Source organism: Sinocyclocheilus rhinocerous, unplaced genomic scaffold, assembly GCF_001515625.1.
Source record: "Sinocyclocheilus rhinocerous isolate Xijiao unplaced genomic scaffold, SAMN03320098_v1.1 scaffold433, whole genome shotgun sequence".
Taxonomy (NCBI): domain Eukaryota; kingdom Metazoa; phylum Chordata; class Actinopteri; order Cypriniformes; family Cyprinidae; genus Sinocyclocheilus; species Sinocyclocheilus rhinocerous.
The window spans coordinates 170,678-191,309 of record NW_015627897.1 but is presented as its reverse complement, the minus strand read 5'-3'; the positions used below and the strand labels follow the sequence as shown (position 1 = coordinate 191,309).

Here is a 20,632-nt window from a genome sequence, read left to right as displayed (position 1 = left end):
ATAGAAGAAAGAATAACATTTGAGGAAGTAAATGAGAATTAATCCATTTAATATTTGGTTGTTAACTAGTGTTTTAATGTACAATGTTTGCTGTGAAGTGTGAGAATAGTGTTTACAGGTGCATCTCAATAAATTAGAATGGAGCACTTCATGCTTCTTTCTGCTGACCAGCTTTTTGAAGATTCTGATTTCATTTTCCAGCAGGATTTGTCACCTGCCCACACTGCCAAAAGCACCAAAAGTTGGTTAAATGACCATGGTGTTGGTGTGCTTGACTGGCCAGCAAACTCACCAGACCTGAACCCCATAGATAATCTATGGGGTATTGTCAAGAGGAAAATGAGAAACAAGAGACCAAAAAATGCAGATGAGCTGAAGGCCACTGTCAAAGAAACCTGTGCTTCCATACCACCTCAGCAGTGCCACAAACTGATCCCCTCCATGCCACGCCGAATTGAGGCCGTAATTAAAGCAAAAGGAGCCCCTACCAGGTATTGAGTACATGTACAGTAAATGAACATGCTTTCCAGAAGGCCAACAATTCACTAATTTTTTTTTTTTATTGGTCTTATGAAGTATTCTATTTTGTTGAGATAGTGAATTGGTGGGTTTTTTGTTAAATGTGAGCCAAAATCATCACAATTAAAAGAACCAAAGACTTAAACTACTTCAGTCTGTGTGCATTGAATTTATTTAATACACGAGTTTCACAATTTGAGTTGAATTACTGAAATAAATGAACTTTTCCATGACATTCTAATTTATTGAGATGCACCTGTGCGTCTTCTCTCTTGTTAGAATCGCTTTGTACAGAGGTGTATGCATTCATCAGCAGGTTGCAGTTCTCGCGCTGTCCCTTTAAGAAGCCAGTCCAGCTGTCATTGGAGTGATTGTCTGAGCTTAAACTCCTCTGGTGGAGGGGCTTATGCAGCGTTTCAGTAGGATCCAATCGGGCAGGTAGCGCTCCTCGTTCCTGCTCCCCCCAGAGTCCCTACAGATGGGACACATGCTCGCTGAAGACTGCAGAAAGTTTTAAGGCTGGGAAATGAGCGAAATGGCAGAACCAGCAACTATAACCAGACCCCTGATATCTTCCAAGCGACATAAGAGCTTAAGAAAGAATTCCAGAAGGATGTATTCCCCATATCAAGACGATAATGGGTAAGTCACATTTTTGTCTAAATCTGAAATTATTTTTTAACTCTAGGTTACATTGGCTTATTTTGCGCCTGACACTTGTAGACTGTAGCATTCAGTCTCTTAGGTATGTTATTTATTTATTCATTATTTTGAATATTTATCCTTTATAGCATAACAAAGCATTATATTCAATTTAAATGTAAAACTTCGTAACTTGTGGTTTGCATATGAACTATGTTTAGTTTATAAACTATATTTATAGAAATTTATATTCAAAAATGTATATAATTCTTGAAAAATCGTGTATATCACGTTTTCATAATTTCTGAGTCTGATTTCTATCATACAAGGAATTTAAATGATAAGCATCCATGTCTTTTACACATGTACAGTATGTGGATCTGTTGCATTATATACACAGTCCACATTGCTTCACATAAATACAGTATGATTTTTGTGTGACCCACTTTGCATATAACAAGTTTCATAAGCAAACTAGAGAACAGAAAGTGACTTTAGTCATCATTTATCATTTTTTACATACAACTAGAAACAATATAACAGGTTGTATATACAATTTTAGGGTTCTGAATCCAGTTCACCTTCATCCTTAAAAGTGTGTCTACATATTTTGCATCATCCACATAATTAATTCAACGTTTAATTATAGTTTAGTTATAATATTACAAATATTGGAATTTATGCATATGTGTATGTGTGTATTTTGATTTTTTTTGTCCATCCATTGTATTTTTCATGTTCTTTTTTTAATATAAATCAACAATGTTTTGTTATGTGCTGCACAAATAAAAGTCTAATGTTACTGTAAGATTAATTGCAGTGATTATTGAGCTTTGGTTGTGTTTCAGACCATCTGATGATGAGGATAAGGATGGAGAAAGAGTGGACAGTAATGATCCAGAGGAGTCGTTCCAGAACATTCAGCTTCAGAAGGAAATCATCGCCAACATCCAAACTAAACCCTGGCCAATAAGACGCAAGCTAAAAGTGCTCAAGTAAGACCCCGCCAAGTGTATGTCAGGAAAATGCCATCAGAATTTCTGCACATCCTGTACTGAAATTATTACAGATCATAAAATTGAATAGTTCTCTAGTGGAACAGTTTAAATAGCACAAGATAAAGAGGATATAGGATTTATAAGTTCAGCATTTATAAGACCAAAATGTGAGCGTAAATGTGAATGTGCAGGTAAAATGTGCTGTAAAGGTATTTTTGAGCTGATGCCAGTGTTTATATAGCAGTTGACATGGTTGTTAGTGAGTAAGATTCCTTATATAAATAGGAAGAATGAAAAGACCTAAGCATTATTTCTGTCTAAAATGATTATTTGACCCCATTACCGCCATTAGCCTACTTGGAAACGACATTCGAAAATGTTTGAAACTGATGATAATGGCTTAGGGAAGCATCCTCGCATTAAACCCGAAAGGTAAATAACAATTAACTTTCAGTGCTTGAAAGCGGCTGCCATATTTACAACATGATGCTTGGAGAACAAACTAAATTGGCTGAGTAATTGTTTCATTAGCCTGGCCAGCAGTTTCTTATTTTACTGGGTGGGTACCGATCGCTGCGGCTTCTTTGCACTTGGGTCAGGGATGCGTAAATTACTGGGGTTATGCCAAGATCACATTCTGGTTTTATTCTGGTACAGTGTACAAGCAATCATTGTGGATTTATGCACCTGAGAAAGCACTCCCAAAATACTGGGATTACAATGGAGCTACTTGTGTCTGATGTAAATCTTACATGTTTAACTCATTGATATCCACTAAATAGGAAGTTGGTTCATATTTACATAGATGAAAGTATAACTCATATGCTTCTTTTCATATTTTTTTGCCTTCTCTTTTTAAATGAACCTCCATTGTCACAAATTCAATGCATTAAAAATATATAATGTATATTTAATATAAAAATACTGCATTAAATGTGCGCACACACACACACACATATATACAGTGTATATATATATATATATATATATGTATGAATAGATAATAATTACATATTTTTTAATATATTTTTTAATATTTAAAAAAAGCAAAAAATAAATACATATTTAAATTAGATATATTAAATAATGTTTGAAAGATAGAATGGAGCATAGCATGTCAAATTTCCAAATGTATTTTATGTCAGCTCCCACCATATGCTTCCATTATTCATTTATTTCAGGGGTTCTGAACATTTGCATCCACCCAAATGTCCAAAGATGATGTTTGTCCAACTAATTATCAGTGTGCTTTCATTAGCACATTTATCTATGAAGTTTCTTAAAATAAATGTCAGGTTTCTGCCTGATGGTGCATGGAGAAGATGCATGCTCCATTTTACGAGTGTCTTCATCATCTTTGGGTGAGCGCTCATGATTACATACACCCACCTTCTGAAAAAATGTTCCATCTGTATGTGTTTGATTCCTCTATTATGTTGTCATTGAATTTTATGGACTAATTTTGTTGTTTCTGGTTTGTTTTTCATTTGTATTAATAAAGAAACCAATGAAGCACCATTTTTAATGGGTAAAACATCTATGAAAACAAACATTAACAAAAGTGTTCTAGAGATGTGTTCAGGATCATAGAACAGGAAAGCCTTCTATTATTGCCCTCACTATCACTAGCAACAGCTAACAATCCATAACGTCTCTAGGTTACGTATGTAACCATGGTTCCCCGAAGGGAACGAGACGCTGCGTCGAACGCTTTGGGAACGCCCTCGGCGAGACACCGTACTGAAGCCTGTGTGAAATCAGTCCAATACCGAAGCGAGACGTCAAAAGAGTCGGGACGAATACGGTTTATCCCACGATCTCGAAAGCTCGGAATGGAGATCGGGGAAAAATGGAAGGCCCCGACGTGAAGGTTGCAATCTTGCTCTAAGGAAACGCTCGTCCAACTTGCTTTTGGGACGAGCGTCCTGTTTCTCGGCTGGCCATTCGATATTTAATTTAGCTACAGCACGAGTAACAACCTCCACGAGCTCCTCATACGCGAGGGACTGTGGTGGCGAGTCCACAATCTCCTCCGTGTCGACGCTCATCACATCAACCTCCTCGGAGGAAGATAGATGAAGCGTCTGGCCCTCTCTCGGGGGGGAAGAAACCGCGGGGCGGGCTTCCGAACCCTGAAAGGGGGCCGTGGATCTAGCGGGTGAGGACCGAGATAAGGACGAGCCCGTCTCGGATCCCTCCGCTAAATCCACTTGCGATCCCCACGATAACAGCCGCCGCTGTGCCTCAGCAACAGCGGGGCCGGACCCAGCAGGATCGCGAGCCTGGCCGGTTTCATCGAAGACGGCCAGGCGGGAGCGAAGCACACGGAGCGGGAGAAGCTCACAATCATGGCAGGCAGCCCCCTCGAGAGCTGCCCGTGCATGCTCCGCTCCCAAACAGATGACGCACAAATCGTGTGTATCCTCACCCGAGATATAACGTGGGCAAGGAGGAACACACGACTTGAAACGCCGTCCGCTCGCCACATTCTTTTTTGATTTTGGCATTGTTTTTCTCGCTTAACTTTGTTTTACTGACTGAGTGCTTTGCATACATTCACACACACACCACAGACGCGCTCGCTGAAGAGCAAAAGCTAATAGGCGCGCTGGCCGGATGTGCCTTTATGCTTCCTGGCTGCTTCCGTCACCCCGCTCGTGACGTCTCGCTTCGCTATTGGACTGATTTCACACAGGCTTCAGTACGGTGTCTCGCCGAGGGCGTTCCCAAAGCGTTCGACGCAGCTCGAGTTCCTGAAGGGGAACATTGAATTTGTGTGTGTTTTAGGCAAGCAAGAGAGATTGTTCTAAAATATGAGGGCAGACTGACCAGGACGAGAGGTTACCAGGCAGCCGGGGCAGAGGTATGTTTTCTATCTATCCATCCATCCATCCTGCTTTTGTCTTTTTCATATGTGACCCTGGACCACAAAATTGAATAAGCTTTCCAGTGATGTATGGTTTGTTAGGATAGGACAATATTTGGCCGAGATACAACTATTTGAAAATCTGGAATTTGAGGGTGCAAAAAAATCGCCTTTAAAGTTGACCAAATGAAGTTCTTAGCAATGCATATTACAATTCAAAATTAAGTTTTAATATATTTATGGTAGGAAATTTACAAAATATCTTCATGGAACATGATCTTTACTTAATATCCTAATGATTTTTGGCATAAAAGAAAAATCTATAATTTTGACCCATACAATGTATTTTTGGCTATTACTACAAATATACCCCAGCGACTTAAGACTGGTTTTGTGCTCCAGGGTCACATATTATAGCTTCTCTCCTTTTCTCTTTAATTTTTCCCCCCTCTGTTTATGTGAGATTCTGGTTAGGTTGTCCGTGTCTCTGCCTTAGCGGCGCTCCTCATCTGTTCACAGACACTGCACTCAAATTTATGGCCTGTTGTTATAGCCTGGTTTAATTAAAATGTCCAATGGCATTCGCCAAGGCTGCCCAAGCACCATTAAAATTAATTGACTTTTTAGCAAGTGGATTTGATGGTAAATTATTAATTCTGATTATGGCTTTCATGGCAGAGTGAAAATCAGATATCCGTACACATTGGTTTAACAATATGATCTATACATGAGAGCTCAGACCTTACAGGTCTTTCAACACTGCTTGGATTGAATATGTATCTATTTTTGGATTCCTCTGTCTGCAAACTATACTAATCTAATGTTTAATGTAGGCTATTATCTAACTGTTGTATTTTTTGTAAATGTTTGCAGTTGCTGAAGAAGATTTCCAGAGTCTTCTACAACATTGTTGTCTTGTTCATTCCCTGGGAGATGAGGATTAAAAAGATTGAAAGTTAGTGTCTTGAGTTGACACACAATATGTGTTTAATTTGACTGCAGATAAATATGTTAATCTCTTATTGCGAGGCATTAAGAAAAACATTTGATCAATTTTTTGTGAATGATAAACTAGCTCTGATATGGTAAATATGTTAGACTTTATGCATATTCACTGTTAAATATACTGCAAAATATATTGGATGACTTAAAAATGTGCATCCATGTGGAAAGTATTCAGATTAACTATAGTGTGATTGTCATTTAATTTGACTGAATCAATATAACCCTATAAATAAAGTATTTTAAGAGTCAGATCAGGTCGAAATAACCCCATACTGCATTAAATGTACAGTATATGTTGTTTTTGAAGGTCACTTTGGATCAGGTGTGGCCTCTTATTTCATATTCCTGCGATGGCTATTTGGGATCAATATAGTTCTCACTATTATGACTGGAGCCTTTATCGTGCTGCCTGAGGTTAGTATGCACTGCATTCATTCTTAAAAGTAAATAATAGGCTATATGTTCAGTTATGAAAGCTTACGAATCATAATGTCATGGCAGTTTAAAGGTACATTACATAAGGATATACTAAAAAAAAATACAAATAAATTGAACAGTACATGACATTATGCTTCTCTATTATTATTTCCGAAAGCACATACAGATATTTAGATGCTGCTGTGTGCTCGTACATTATTTGTAGACAACATCTTTTATTAAAGGGATAGTTCACCCAAAAATGAAAATTCTGTCATTAATTACTCACCCTCAAGTCGTTCTAAACTCGTAAGACCTCTGTTCATCTTCGAAACACAAATGAAGATATTTTTTTGGTGAATTCTGAGAGTTCTCTGATCCTCCCATAGACAGCAATGTAATTACTACGATCAAGGTCCAGAAACATAGCAAGGAGATCGGTAAAATTATCCATGTGACATCAGGGGTTCAACCGTAATTTTACGAAGCTACGTGAATACTTTTTGTATGCAAAGAAAACAAAAATAACGACTTTATTCAACAATTCGTCCCCTCCGCGTCACCCTGGTGCCATTTTGGAGAGTATCAGCTGAACGTAAACAGCGTATGCTGTTCTGTGTCAGCTGTGTCACGCGGATACGTTGTTTTCGTTCAAATCAAAGCGTAAACAACGTAGAAAATGTATCCGCGTGAAGCAGCTGACAGAGAACAGCATACGCTGTTTACGTTCAGTGGATATTCTCCAAAATGGCACCAGGGTGACGTTTTTTAAACCTGTAAATGGAAAATACGGTTAGATTTATTTCACTCCCAGTGCAGAGACACAAAGCAATTTCTGCTCAGGTATCATCTGTTGTCCTCTATCATTCCTTCTGTCTCTCCAATCTGTCCAATCAGCTCCTGGCCGGCGCTCCGTTCGGTACCACCCGCAGCAAGACCATCCCCAAGGAGCACCTTGCCTCCGCACAAGACCTGGACACCATCTGGTCGCTGGGGGCAAGACTATCATCTCTCGTTTTTACTGCTTTACAAATATGATGTGCATATTATCTGCGGAACTTCGGGGTTTAATCGCAAATCATTTATTTTTGATGTTCAATCTGCCAGTTTGTCAACAGTTTTTGTTTTATGTCCATATTTCAGGGATATCTACAATACTCTGTGCTTTTTTACGGCTACTACGGCAATGTGCGTAAAATCGGCAGTGCCGGCTACAGACTACCCTTGGCCTATTTTCTGGTCGGGATGGCCATTTTTGCCTACAGCTTCATCACTTTGCTTAGAAAGTAATCACTACTTCAAAGACACTTTGCTTGAAATCAACCTCCGTACATTCAAATTCATGCATTTGGTGGATGCTTTTATTTAAATCGACTTATAACTATAGCTATATTTTCAGTTCATGTCAAACTCATGGCTTTAACTAACTCACTTACGACAGGTATGGTGTTTCTGTTGAAGCTGGTTTATTAAGGATCTGGTTAACCTGTCTTTTTTTTTAGCAGGGTTGATGAAAGTATCTGCTAAAAAAATGATGGTGCTTTTTAACCCTTGTGCTGTGCTGAAAATCTTTTGTTTAATTTGATGTTGCTTGTAAATCTATTATTATGCTACATTATCAGCAAATCTTGGATACAGTGTTTTTGTCATCTTGTTTTCTTTCAATTAGCACAGGTTTTTTTCTTTTCTTTTGGCACCTCAGTTTTTAAGTGAAAAACATTATTTGTGAATAATTTTGGTACTGAGGTGCATGAGCTCAGATCAATGAGGCCTACAATCAATTAATTCCAAAACGTTATACAAAACCTGTGCTAACTAAAAGAAAACAAGCAGATAAAAAGATTGAATCCAAGATTTAGTAATAATGTAGCATCACAAAAGAAAATCCGTAGGCAATTTTCTAGGCCTGTCATTTTCGACAGGGAATAAATAAATGTAACAAGGTGGCAAAAAGTACAAAAATGATCGATTTTTGGGCAAAATGCCAAGTCAGTAAATTTTAGTCCAATGTCATAACATGAACTAGCATTTCCAGACATTCTCTCTGGGTCAAAATTAACAGAACACAACATAAATGTCATTTTTCACCATGTGGTAATTTTTTCATAGTCATATTCACTAAGAAATGTATTCTTGTTCTTTAGAAAAAGCTCAATTTGTGTTCCTCATTTGCTGTTGTCTTTATCAGAATGGCTAAAAACTCCCGCATGAGTTTAGCTGGCGCCTCAGACGAGAATTATACCTTCTGCTGGCGTGTCTTCTGTGCATGGGACTATCTGATTGGGAACCCAGAGGCGGCCGAGAGTAAAGGGGCGGCCATCGTCAATAGCATCAGAGTGAGTATCTTCTACATCCAACAGACCCAAATAAACAATCTGTCCTTGATTCCATTCTCAGTGATCATCCAGTTTTAATCCACTTCATCATTGCCTACACAGGAGGTTTATGTTCCACTATGCTGATTTCTCCAAGGAAAACATTTTATTTGAGTCTCATTTGTGTGATGCTAAATTCCAGATATTTCTGTGGAACATCCTTAAATTTGTTCATACACGAATGTTGCACTTGTTGCATGTTTTTAAAAGTGCAAAAGTGCAAAAGATGTGATAACCATGTCAGTCAGGTCCACTAACTGGTCGAGATTTGGATTTTGCACATTGCCAGTAAATAGATAATATATTTTCTAAATATCTGTATCAGAATCAACCATGTTGGTCAATCCAAAATATAAATTTTCTTTCTTTATTTATGATGATGGTACCAAAGTACCACAATTTATTGAAGCAACAGTTACTATAATACCTGCACCTATTTGGCAGAAATTATTATTATTAATCATAATCATATTATTAATCATATTACTTAACAATTAATTATTAATGTTTTTAGGATTTTGAATTGTATTTTGGATGCTAACCAGTGTTATTTTATCATTGAGATACTATTACAGTTTTTATTAATATTTTGAATCAGTTTTTGTAATTTTTAGTAGTTTTTGTTTTTCATATACATACATCTATATAGTTTGTTTATTTTCGTTTTAGATATTTCATTATATCAAAACCATTTTTTTTTTCTTTATGGTTTTAGTTTTAGATATAACTAATAATCCTGATGCCAACTAACCAAAATGTTTTGCTTCTGTTTATTAGGAGGCCATTGTAGAAGAGCAAGAAAAGAAGAAAGACACAAGCCTGCAAGTTTTCCTCTTTATTTGAGTTTCCATTATCACCTCAACATAACCCTAAGTGCTGACTAAGTGTTTTCTCCAAACTCTCTCAGAAGTGCATGTTTAACAGAACTGTGTTTTGAGGGTGGGAATGATCGTGTCAGTAAGTGACTTACAGTGATGTGCTGTTTCTCAGCGTCTGTAATGCTTCCTCAGACCGCCCTGATTTATACATCTCCTCCCCATCCAATGCAATCGCAGCAGAACATGCGAAACGGAAAACATCCCGCCGTATTTTATACAAATGGCCTTTTACTGCGGGCGGATGACTGCACCTAAATCGCCAGCAGACCTGCTCACACATTAAAGCCGATTAATACAGTATGTTGTGGGAATGCGACACCCATGCACACAGGGTTATGCTAACATTTGTACAGTATCTCTAGATAATTATAGCTAAACTTTATACTTGAATCTAACAAGACCAGGACACATTTCACCCCAAAATCAAACAACTGAAAGAAGAAATAAATATGTATATTTTGCTTATTTATTTGTTTCTTGTATTTATTTATTGCATTGTGGACATTTAACAGGATTTCTGCGGGTCTTAAAAAGTCTTAATTTGCCCTTCCTCAAATTAAGGCCTTAAAAAGGTAGCAGAAAGATTTAAATTCATAAAGTCATGGCATATTGCATGCATTGCAAAAATTAAAATCTTCCTTTGTTAATAAAAAAAAAAAATAAGCAAGTTTATGTTTGATTTTATGCTTATGAAATCTTGTTTTATCTTTTAAATTAAGGTGCTTTTTCTGTTTTGTTTTTTTTCTTACCTTATATTATTTTACAAAAACCATGTGATATTGAAGTGTGTACTTGCGCTTTTGTCTGTGATAAAACTTGTTCAGGCAAACTGGGAAATGAAGAGCATCAAGTCAGAATTGTTTATTGATAATGTGCTTGCAGTTTTCATCCAATGCCGATTTTTTTTATCTGAAGGGGGGGGGCCTGTTATGATACTAGAATTCCTCTTGAGCATGTCTTCTGCTTTTATAGTGTGTACAGGATCAGATGTTTTTTTGGTGTATCTGACTGTGTTTCTGTCCCAACAGAGCCATACTGATCAGTTTGCGGATTCTGGCAAACATTCTGGTGCTGCTGTCTTTGACTGGCAGCATCTACATCATCTACTTTGTGGTGGATCGCTCTCAGAAACTAGAGCAGGAGAAACCAGAGCTAACACTCTGGGAGAAGAACGAGGTACACTTTGAGTTATGTTTTTTTACACATCGTCTACAAGTGTACATGAGTCCTTGACAAAATATTTCTTCTTGGGCTAGAGGTTACACAAGTTTTCTGCTCCTCCTCCTTTTTCTTATTTAATTCTTTTTTTTATTTTTTTATTGTGTGGCATCCCAGTTTGCCTCCTTATACTACGCCCTAAAAGTATGTACCCTTTTTGTGAAGAAAAAGTGCATAGTTTTGAGTATGTAGTAGAATAGTGTGCAAGCTCTGAGACTACTTGGTCATAATTACATCTTTAACGAAGCACTCTTTGTTACGTGCATCCTGTCACCGTTTAAACTGTCCTGTCAATCATCTTGTCACAGTTAACAAAGAGCACATCATTTTTCAATTTAATTTCCTACCATATTGGAGAGAAATTAAGAGGCACGTTGATGATGCATTTAAAAATTAATGACCAAACGCATCTTTATAGAAGTTCACAGTGTTGTTGCAGATGAGATATAAGATATAACATGGATTTTTTATCAGGTTAGATATTTGTTAATCACTCAAACCCCTTGCTTATCTGCCATGTTTATTGTTTGTTTTTTGTTTGTAGTTCTAATTGAATCCACATCCAAAGCAGAATGGGTTGTGGGCAATATTGTATGTAAATTGGGACACAGCGTTGTTGTTGTTGTTGTTTTTTTTGTTCTTTTCTAATTATTTAATTACTATTATTTCTTCTTTTTCTGCTTCTTTTTCTTATGTCTGCCATATCCAGATATTTCATTAGGGACGATGTGTTGTATGTTAGCGAAAGATGAGTGATTTTACTGTATATGTGACCCTGGACCACAAAACCAGTCTTAAGATTGATGTATGGTTTGTTAGGATATGACAATATTTGGTCGAGATACAACTATTTGAAAATCTGGAATCTGAGGATGCAAAAAATCAAAATATTGAGAAAATCGCCTTTAAAGTTGTCCAAATGAAGTTCTTAGCAATGCATATTACTAATCAAAAATTAAGTTTTGATATATTTACGGTAGGACATTTACAAAATATCTTCATGGAACATGATCTTTACTTAATATCCTAATGATTTTTGGCATAAAAGAAAAATCGATAATTTTGACCCATACAATGTATTTTTGGCTATTGCTACAAATATATGGTTTTGTGGTCCAGGGTCACATATGTATTGGGTTTGTTCTTTAGGTGAGTGTGGTTGTGTCCCTCATCACAATGATTGCTCCTTCAGCCTTTGAGTTAGTGGCTCAGCTGGAAATGTACCACCCCAGAACGAGTCTCCGCTTCCAGCTTGCCAGGTCTGAAAATCACTCTTTGAACACTCTTGTTGCTCTAGTTTGGCTCTACCTTTTTATATTTTGTTTGTCAAAAGAGAAATATGCCTTTTGTTTAGAGTTCTGGTGTTGTACCTTGGAAACCTCTACAGTTTGATTATTGCCCTCCTGGATAAAGTCAACAGCATGAGCTCTGCTGTGAGTCACAGTTACATTCTTATTGCATTCTCAACCTTTTCTCTAGGGCCACATGATTAATTAATACAATTGAAATCGCAGTATTACTTAATGCGCTTATCTAAATGCAAAGGCTTTGTTTTAATTTAAAAAAATGTACTGCAAATAGTGTGGCACAGTGTTCTTTTACACACAAGCAACTCATGATCCAGTGTTTTTAGTGGCTCAGTTCACATTGAAAATGAAGAAATTAGGACAGTCATAAATATCTAGTGTAATTTAAATAATAATAATAATCATTATTTTTGTTGTTCTTAAATACTAAATATTTTTAAAATTCATTCAATAATACTAAGGGTGTATTCACACCAGGAAAGTCCACTAGTTCACTTGCTTTGGTCTGGACCAAATACAATTTTGTTGTTTTTTTTGTTTGGTGCGGTTCGATGCCCTTTGGGCTGTACACTGCCCTTTTTGCAAGTGAGCCAGAAATTGTAAACAAAACTACACGTGTGCTAAGGTCATCCATTTATTGGACAGAAATTCTCAAGCAGGGAAAACAGGAAGTGCAAAAACAGGCTAATCATGGAGATCTTTCGTAGAGCAATTTTTATTATTTTACTGATTAAGTGTTATCAGATACTAACGAAATATGAAGAAACTTATAAGCATCATATGAGACAATGTCATACGGTGATGTAATTGCGACTTGCCGAAAATAAAATCTATAGAAATAAAATACTTAAAGCATATCACAATGTTAGTTTAAACATTTAACCTAGATAAATGTGCGCTATTAGGTGCATATCCAATCGTTTGTGCGGAGAGTGGAAGCAGAAGCGCGCTTCAGGACATCAGTGGAAACAAATTAAATAGGCTACGCCATCATTTTTGCTCATAAAGGTAAGAATAATACATTGTTCGGAACTGTAAAGGGTCTATTTTATTTGTGTGCACTCACAATATCAAGAAAATGTTGTGCTTTTGTAAAATACAGAAAACAAACAGGATGCGCTTGCTGCCTCGGTCTTGAGCAGGAGCGCTTCACAAAAATGAACCGAAAATCAGCGAATATTTTCCTTACAAACATAATGAATACATCTATGCACTTAGACACCAAAATATGCATGTCATGTAATTGACCCATTTTCAAATCATATTATTAAATAATGAAATAATTGTCAGTTCTTTAATTTAATGAACTATGTATGCCAACATTTCCCCTTAATCTTGCATGCTTTAAACATGTTAATTATTTTTATTTTAATAAATAATTCAAATATCTCCTTACTATTTCCCCCCAACATATACATGGTAACTTTTGCGGCAAGCTTTAGCCTATTTAGCGCGCTCACGTCACGTTGGTGTGCGCCATGGTCGCGAAAACTCATCATTTGCATGCATTTTTAAGCATTGTGGTTTAAAAACAAGTGATTGAAACACAAAAAACAGCACTACATGTGCAAGCTGTCTGTTTCTGAGCGTGATTTCTGCAATTGGGTCGGATCATATTCACACCTTAAACGAACCGTACCAGAGTTTGTTTGGAAGCGGACCGAGACCACCTCTTCAGCTGGGTCTCGGTATGGTTGTTTGGTCCGCACCCGAGTGCGATTGCTGTATTCACACCTGCCCAAAAGATCCGCACCAAGAGGGGAAACGAACTTGAGTTCGATTCAATCGAACCAAACAAGACAGGTGTGAATACACCCTTAATTTCACAGTGAAATATTATAGTATATAATATTATAGTATATAATAGTAATGTTTATTTTGTCTAATATTTTACGTAATAATAATAATAAGTATTGTTATGATTATTATTATTATTATTATTATTTTATAGTGATATTGATATTTAATCAAAAAATTTTGGCCAAATTGTGCAGTACTTTACACAGTACAAACAAGCACGTTTTATCACATTCACAATTTTATCAGAAAAAAAATGAGAAAAAATGAAATGTTCTTTTCCCAAATTGAGCAGCCCTATTTTTTTCTGATGTATTACTCAGCTGAAAATATATAAAATATTTGAATTAATTAATGAAATCAGAACATTCATTTAACAACCATCAATAAATATTTGTGCAGTGAAAATATTCAGATTTTTACCACCCTTTAGTTAGAAAATGTACTTTATTTTTGTAAAAAAAATAAATAAATAAATTTAACATAACATAAACAAGCAAACAAACCATACATGTTTTGAATAATTTCAGATCACTGGGGGTCCAGGAAACCTTTCTGACTCAACATCATACCTAGCGACGATTTCCCAGCCTACTGAGGACAACCTGTCCACCATCGTCCCGGATGTCACAGAGCGGCGGAACAGCACACTGACCATGACTCTCCTGGACCTCAACAACAGCATGACCACCATCAAGAGCACCACATCCTCCGCACAACCGATGAGAATGCAGTCTCTGCTAAACCAGACTGTCCTCTATGAGTACAACACCAGATCACAGCAGGACCCCTGCTGGGAAACATATGTCGGCCAGGTACTCGCTCACATCAAAATCATTGCTCTCTGATCCAGATTTAGCTTCTCAGGGCTTTCCTGGTTTCCACACCTGACTGGAGGATAGGAATGAACCCTTCATAGGTGCTAGCTAGAATTATCACTTAGCACATTTGTTGACTCACTGCTGACGTTACCAGTTGGCAGAGCCTTCTGCTTGGTCTTAAAAATGAAACTTGAAAGCAAAATCTTTTAAATCTCTAAAATGTACTTTAATTCTGGTTAAACTACTTCAGTCTGTGTGCATTGAATTTATTTAATACACGAGTTTCACAATTTGAGTTGAATTACTGAAATAAATGAACTTTTCCACGACATTCTAATTTATTGAGATGCACCTGTAGAATAAAGTTCCTCCCTACATTTTTTCTCAGTGTCTTGAAAATATGGCCAAGCAAAATGAAGCTCTTAAAAATATATCTCACAAATGCACACTAACATTCAAAAGGTAGGGGGTCGGTAAGATTTTTAAATGTTTTGTTTCACAGTAATATTGTGAAATATTATTAGAGTTTAAAATAACTATTTTCTATTTGAATATATTGTAAAATGTAATTTATTTATGTGATGCAAAGCTGAATTTTCAGCATCTTTATTCCACTTTTCACTGTCACATGATCCTTCAGAAATCATTCTAATATTCTGATTTGTTTATTGTCATGAATGTTGAAAACAGTTGTGCTGCTTAATATTATAGTGGAAACTGTGATACATTTTATAGTATTCTTTAATGAATAGACAGTTCAAAAGATGTTTATTTGAAATAGTAATCCCTTGTGTGTTTTAATCATTTATATAAATGGATTTACTGTCACTTTAGATGAGTTTAATATTTACTTGCTAAATAAAAGTATTAATTTATTTCCCAAAAATTATATTTTACTTCCACACAAAAAAAACCCAATAAAATCTTAAAATATTAGTGTCACAACAAAAAAATCCTTAAATATGAAACAATATATAATATATTAAAAATAAATAATTAATAAATATAAATAAATAAATAAAAGTGGCATCTTCAAGTCATTCTGAAAAGCTTTTCTTAGAACTAATACCACTTTTCTGAGCCACTTTTTCCAATTATTTTTAACTGTGGGTGTTGGTAGAAATGCTAGCAGACATGCTTGGCATCCTTTAACCACTATGACACAATCTTGCCTTCAAGTGAACTAATGAAATATCTAAATTCCAAGCTACACTGTTATTTATTAAAGGCATTATTGTGACAAACAGTGTAAGAATGTTTCCCTCTGGAAGAGAGGAATATGGATTGGATACGTGGCTTGAAATATCCAGCCCGGCTTTTATTTAATGAAAGTGCTGTCAGCACTGACTTTCTCTTGGTTTCAATCCAATGGACTGATTGAGAGTCCTGCTTGGTGATTGATACTGATGGTCTGCGGAGGGGTAAAATTGCACCTTGCACAAGGAAGGTGAATGCAGACTGTTTGTTTTGTTTATCTTATCTACAGGAGATGTTAAAGCTCTCCATCATTGATATGATCTTCACGGTGGCAAGTATCCTGCTCATTGATTTCATCCGGGGACTGGTGGTTCGATACTTGAGTGACTGCTGCTGTTGGGACTTGGAGAGCAAGTTTGTAAGTCGGTTGCACTTTCAAAGGTTTTTCAAGTAGATAAATGAGCGATAGATAGCCCTGCCTGGAATCTGCACCTGTTGAAAACATTGGTCACATTTTCTAACACCACCAAAAACTGTGTAGGTCTCCACTTGGGTCACATATTTTTTACATATTTAACAAATTTAACACATTTAAAGCAATGCTCCAGGTTCAATACAAGTTAACGATAAGGTGTGTAACATCTGTGCCGCCAGCAAAACCAAACAGAATAGCAAAATATTTTCAAACAGGTTTCACAGACTACTAGGCATTAGTTGATCAAATGCTTCAGTGTCTGCTCAGTCAATTAAGTTGAGACAGGAATACAGGATAAAGTATTTTAATATTGAAAGTATTACACACATCACTTTTAAGCTTTTTCATCAGCATCTGTGATGTGCTTTTGATTACCACTGGAATATAATTGTTCCTTAAAAAAATAACAAACCTCAGTATCATAAACTGCAGAAAATAATGTGTGCTAATCGTATCCTACTGATATGATTAAAAACATTATGTCAATAGAAGTGAATTTAGAAGTTGTCATTTTTGTTCTAGATTCTGATTTTTCTGTAACAGGGATTCCCAAACATTTTTTTATCAGCCGAACCCCTTTGACCTAAAATATTTATTTGAAGTACTTCCTGAAATTTGACATTAATATTTAAGTAATTTAACAACACATTTGCATATTCACGGTTCTCTAATTTTGATTAAGGGTCACATGACATAACCATAACAAATTTACTTTTTTTTTTAGTAAGATGCATTGTCATTTATTTAAATGCTTTATTTATTTTAATTTTAATTTTACATTTTAAGATGTTTTTAATTATTAACATTTCATCAGCTTGTGAAGCAAACCCCAGTTTGGGAAACCCTCTTCTATACCATGCCTTTATAAATTCCCTTTTTAATTAAATTAAATTCCCTTTCCAGCCAGAATATGGTGAATTTAAAATTGCAGAAAATGTTCTTCATCTGATATACAACCAAGGAATGATATGGTAAGTGAGTGATGATTCATCATTTATCAATACATTGTCTAAGATATGATCATCAGTATAAAAGGAAATGTATCACAATCTTTTTTTTTTACATTTACTGTGACTGCTTTTCATCTCTAATACACATTCCTAATGTAAAATACTATCTCTCTCTGTGTTAATCATTATTATTATATATGAGCTTTCCTATCTATATCTGCAATAAACTCTCCTGTTCCTGAGGTGCTCATTACACAGGTCCTCAATGCTCCATTGCCCTCCAGCTTCAGACTGTAATCACACAATAATGACTTGTCTGAAGCTATAGGTGCACAAGCAGAACTCCTTTAAGATGGGAAATAAATCTTTCCGGTGTCTTTGTCTCTCCCTGTAGGATGGGAGCGTTCTTTTCACCCTGTCTGCCCGCCTTTAACGTCCTGAAGCTTGTCGGCTTGATGTACCTGCGGAGCTGGGCTGTGCTGACCTGTAATGTTCCCCATCAGCAGGTCTTTAAGGCCTCCAGGTCAGTGAAGCAGAATTAGGTCATTAGAGGTTATACATTCATTTAGAACTAATCTGAGGTCAGTGCTGCACTGTTCCAGTAGCACCAATCTAATGTTTTGATGTGAGAACTCAGGCAGTTTGGCTTATTAGTGGAGCTGAGCTTGGATAATCTGCCATCATTTACTTATAATAAAACCATTAAAAATTTTGGTTTCATTAATCCTGGGACCAGTTGAGCAGGTTGATGCAAGTATTTTTAGTTTTTTTTTTAATAAAGATGTGTGGAATTTGGCTGAACATTACTCATTCTTTCTGTCTTGTAATAATTATACAAACGTTTTTTAATAATATTCATCCCTCGAAAAATTAATCAGCTCTAAATTATTGAGTTCAGTCTCAAAAAATGCATTTAAATCCTTAGTAATCACAAAATAAATGGAAATCATGAAAATAATAGAAATGTATTGATTATATCCTCATTTCAGATCAAATGTAAAGTTAATTATAAATCAATTTCATGATTTTATTTAAACATTAAAATTCATTTTAATGTAACATTTCTATATTATATATTCCTTCGAATATTAAATATTTATTTAATTTTCCTCATATTTCCAGGTTTTGTGATTATTTGTAATAATTAGTATAATTGCTTCAAGATAATTCCACACATTTTTAGAAATGTAAAAATGTCTTGATTAAAAAAAAAACTTAAAATACTTAATTACTTAATTTCATATTGGGATCAAAGTGGTTTAGCCCATCTACACTCTTAAAAATAAGTAGTAAGTATTTTTCATAATTAGTGGTGCTTGCTAAGGTAAGTTAGGGATTTGAACGAACCCCTAAACCAAAGTGTATGTATAATCCGATATCCAGAATACTAAAACTGCACACATTATGATAGATAGGTGCATTTAAAATACTGAATGAGCTTTGTTTGATTCATTTTAATCATCAAATCTCTTTTAATATTTAATGTTTGCAGTTGACATTTATTATTCAGTGTTTGTAAGTTGCAGCTCTTGGCCTTTGATGTTTTCCTATATTTGACACTGCACACTTTTGTAGGCAGTAAGAGGCAGCCTGTCAAAACCGCTTGACAGAGCTGACATCAACACTAAAGCACAAGACCACTTTAAATGAAGCACTGACAGTGGCGGAAAAGAATCTATAAATAGATATATTCGGCATTTCTACATTTGCACTGCAAGGCTTGCACAGATACCATATTTTGAAGCATGATCAATTTTTGTCCTGTTTGTTTACATTCACTTAAAACTGTGTTGACATTAATACCTCGGCAAGGCGCGTTAGGCTGTTGTAGCTTTGGATAATATATGCATATTAATCTAAATGTAAACATCAAATACATTCTGATTAGCTGGTGAACTGTTGCATTTTACATTCAGTTTGGACAACAAAAAAAATTGCTTATTCTTACAATCGTATAGCATTGCATATGGTTAGTGAACAGAGTTAGTCGAATCGACCCTTAACCTAAACCGAGTTTGGCAGGCTTTTGTCAAATCCAGGTATGTTTAGATTGAATTACAACAAATAACTGTTATTTCTACATCTTTCTTACTTAAAAACATCCCCAGCCTATTTCTGCATGTTTCCTTTGCTGGAAAACAATGAGGAGTGTAAATTCCTCTGACAAGAGCTGCAATGTGAAACAATTTAGCTTTTTACAAGCTGTGAGATTAATTTGAAGTCAGCCAGCATTCAGTGTATGGCTCAGGGACTCTCTGAACGCAACACTTCTGCTCTCTGCTTGACTGAATTCAAATCCCTCTCGTTTTCCAGTGTGGTGAGTACAGAGATAACAGTGGATACTTCAGTGTGACAAGCGACTGGGTTGGTCAAAGCATCAGTCTCGCTCTCCTTTTAAGATTTATGTAATTGCATCTTCATAGCTTTATCAGTCAGTCGCAGATGTGAGGCGAAACATTGCCGTGTAGTCTAAGCGTATTTCATCTTCAGTGCTGTGTTTTATAAATGATAAAAAGGAATCGTCCCACTGCAGGCGGGGAGTGTGTAACTTATCAGATATGATCAGTTTCATTGTCTACCTGAGTGAATTCAAAGTAGATAACGGTTTTTAATTGAAATGTATTTTATTCCCCAGATCAAATAATTTCTATCTGGCGATGCTTCTCTTCATGCTTTTCCTGTGTATGTTACCGACCATTTTTGCCATCGTAAGGTACCGGCCGTCTCAGTACTGTGGACCGTTCAGGTAAATAAAACTGTCCTCTTTGGGGCTGCATTTAAATCTAATCTCATTTAAGGTGACGTGTATAATTTTTTTGGATGTTGAAATACTTTCTCGTATCCCGGAAATAAGTGGAGACACCTATAAGTAAGCCATCTGCGGTTGACTACCCTTCAAAGTGTTAAAGCATTACTCTAAATCACGAATAGGTCGACACAGCGATACTGACTCAAACATTGGTGTGAGTTTGGGATGAGATTAAATTGCAGATGCAGGGAGTGTTTGGTAGCTTTTTTGGAAATGATCACTATTTTAGCAATTTTGTTTGGTGGCACTAATGGAGATGCAAAGAAACCAAACAGTATACACTACATGCTACAAACAAACTACTGCAATATACTATAGTTGTGTGTTGATATATATATATATATTTTTTTTTTTTTAT

At 36.0% G+C, this 20,632-nt stretch overlaps 1 protein-coding gene across 1 annotated transcript in view; it reads left to right on the top strand.

The window, feature by feature from the left end:
• The first annotated feature begins 898 nt into the window (after nucleotides 1-898).
• The window catches only part of LOC107736984 (transmembrane channel-like protein 3), a 20,521-nt gene continuing 787 nt past the window's right edge, over nucleotides 899-20,632 (top strand). The window contains exons 1-17 of the mRNA XM_016548373.1: nucleotides 899-1,161; nucleotides 2,010-2,156; nucleotides 4,947-5,022; nucleotides 5,899-5,980; nucleotides 6,338-6,444; nucleotides 7,345-7,443; nucleotides 7,591-7,733; nucleotides 8,636-8,783; nucleotides 9,600-9,643; nucleotides 10,729-10,876; nucleotides 12,068-12,177; nucleotides 12,273-12,351; nucleotides 14,553-14,837; nucleotides 16,330-16,458; nucleotides 17,419-17,486; nucleotides 17,860-17,988; nucleotides 20,101-20,211. Of these exons, the coding sequence (XP_016403859.1) occupies nucleotides 1,046-1,161; nucleotides 2,010-2,156; nucleotides 4,947-5,022; nucleotides 5,899-5,980; nucleotides 6,338-6,444; nucleotides 7,345-7,443; nucleotides 7,591-7,733; nucleotides 8,636-8,783; nucleotides 9,600-9,643; nucleotides 10,729-10,876; nucleotides 12,068-12,177; nucleotides 12,273-12,351; nucleotides 14,553-14,837; nucleotides 16,330-16,458; nucleotides 17,419-17,486; nucleotides 17,860-17,988; nucleotides 20,101-20,211 (2,021 nt within the window). The 5' untranslated portion in view covers nucleotides 899-1,045. The remainder of the gene's footprint in view (nucleotides 1,162-2,009; nucleotides 2,157-4,946; nucleotides 5,023-5,898; nucleotides 5,981-6,337; nucleotides 6,445-7,344; nucleotides 7,444-7,590; nucleotides 7,734-8,635; nucleotides 8,784-9,599; nucleotides 9,644-10,728; nucleotides 10,877-12,067; nucleotides 12,178-12,272; nucleotides 12,352-14,552; nucleotides 14,838-16,329; nucleotides 16,459-17,418; nucleotides 17,487-17,859; nucleotides 17,989-20,100; nucleotides 20,212-20,632) is intronic.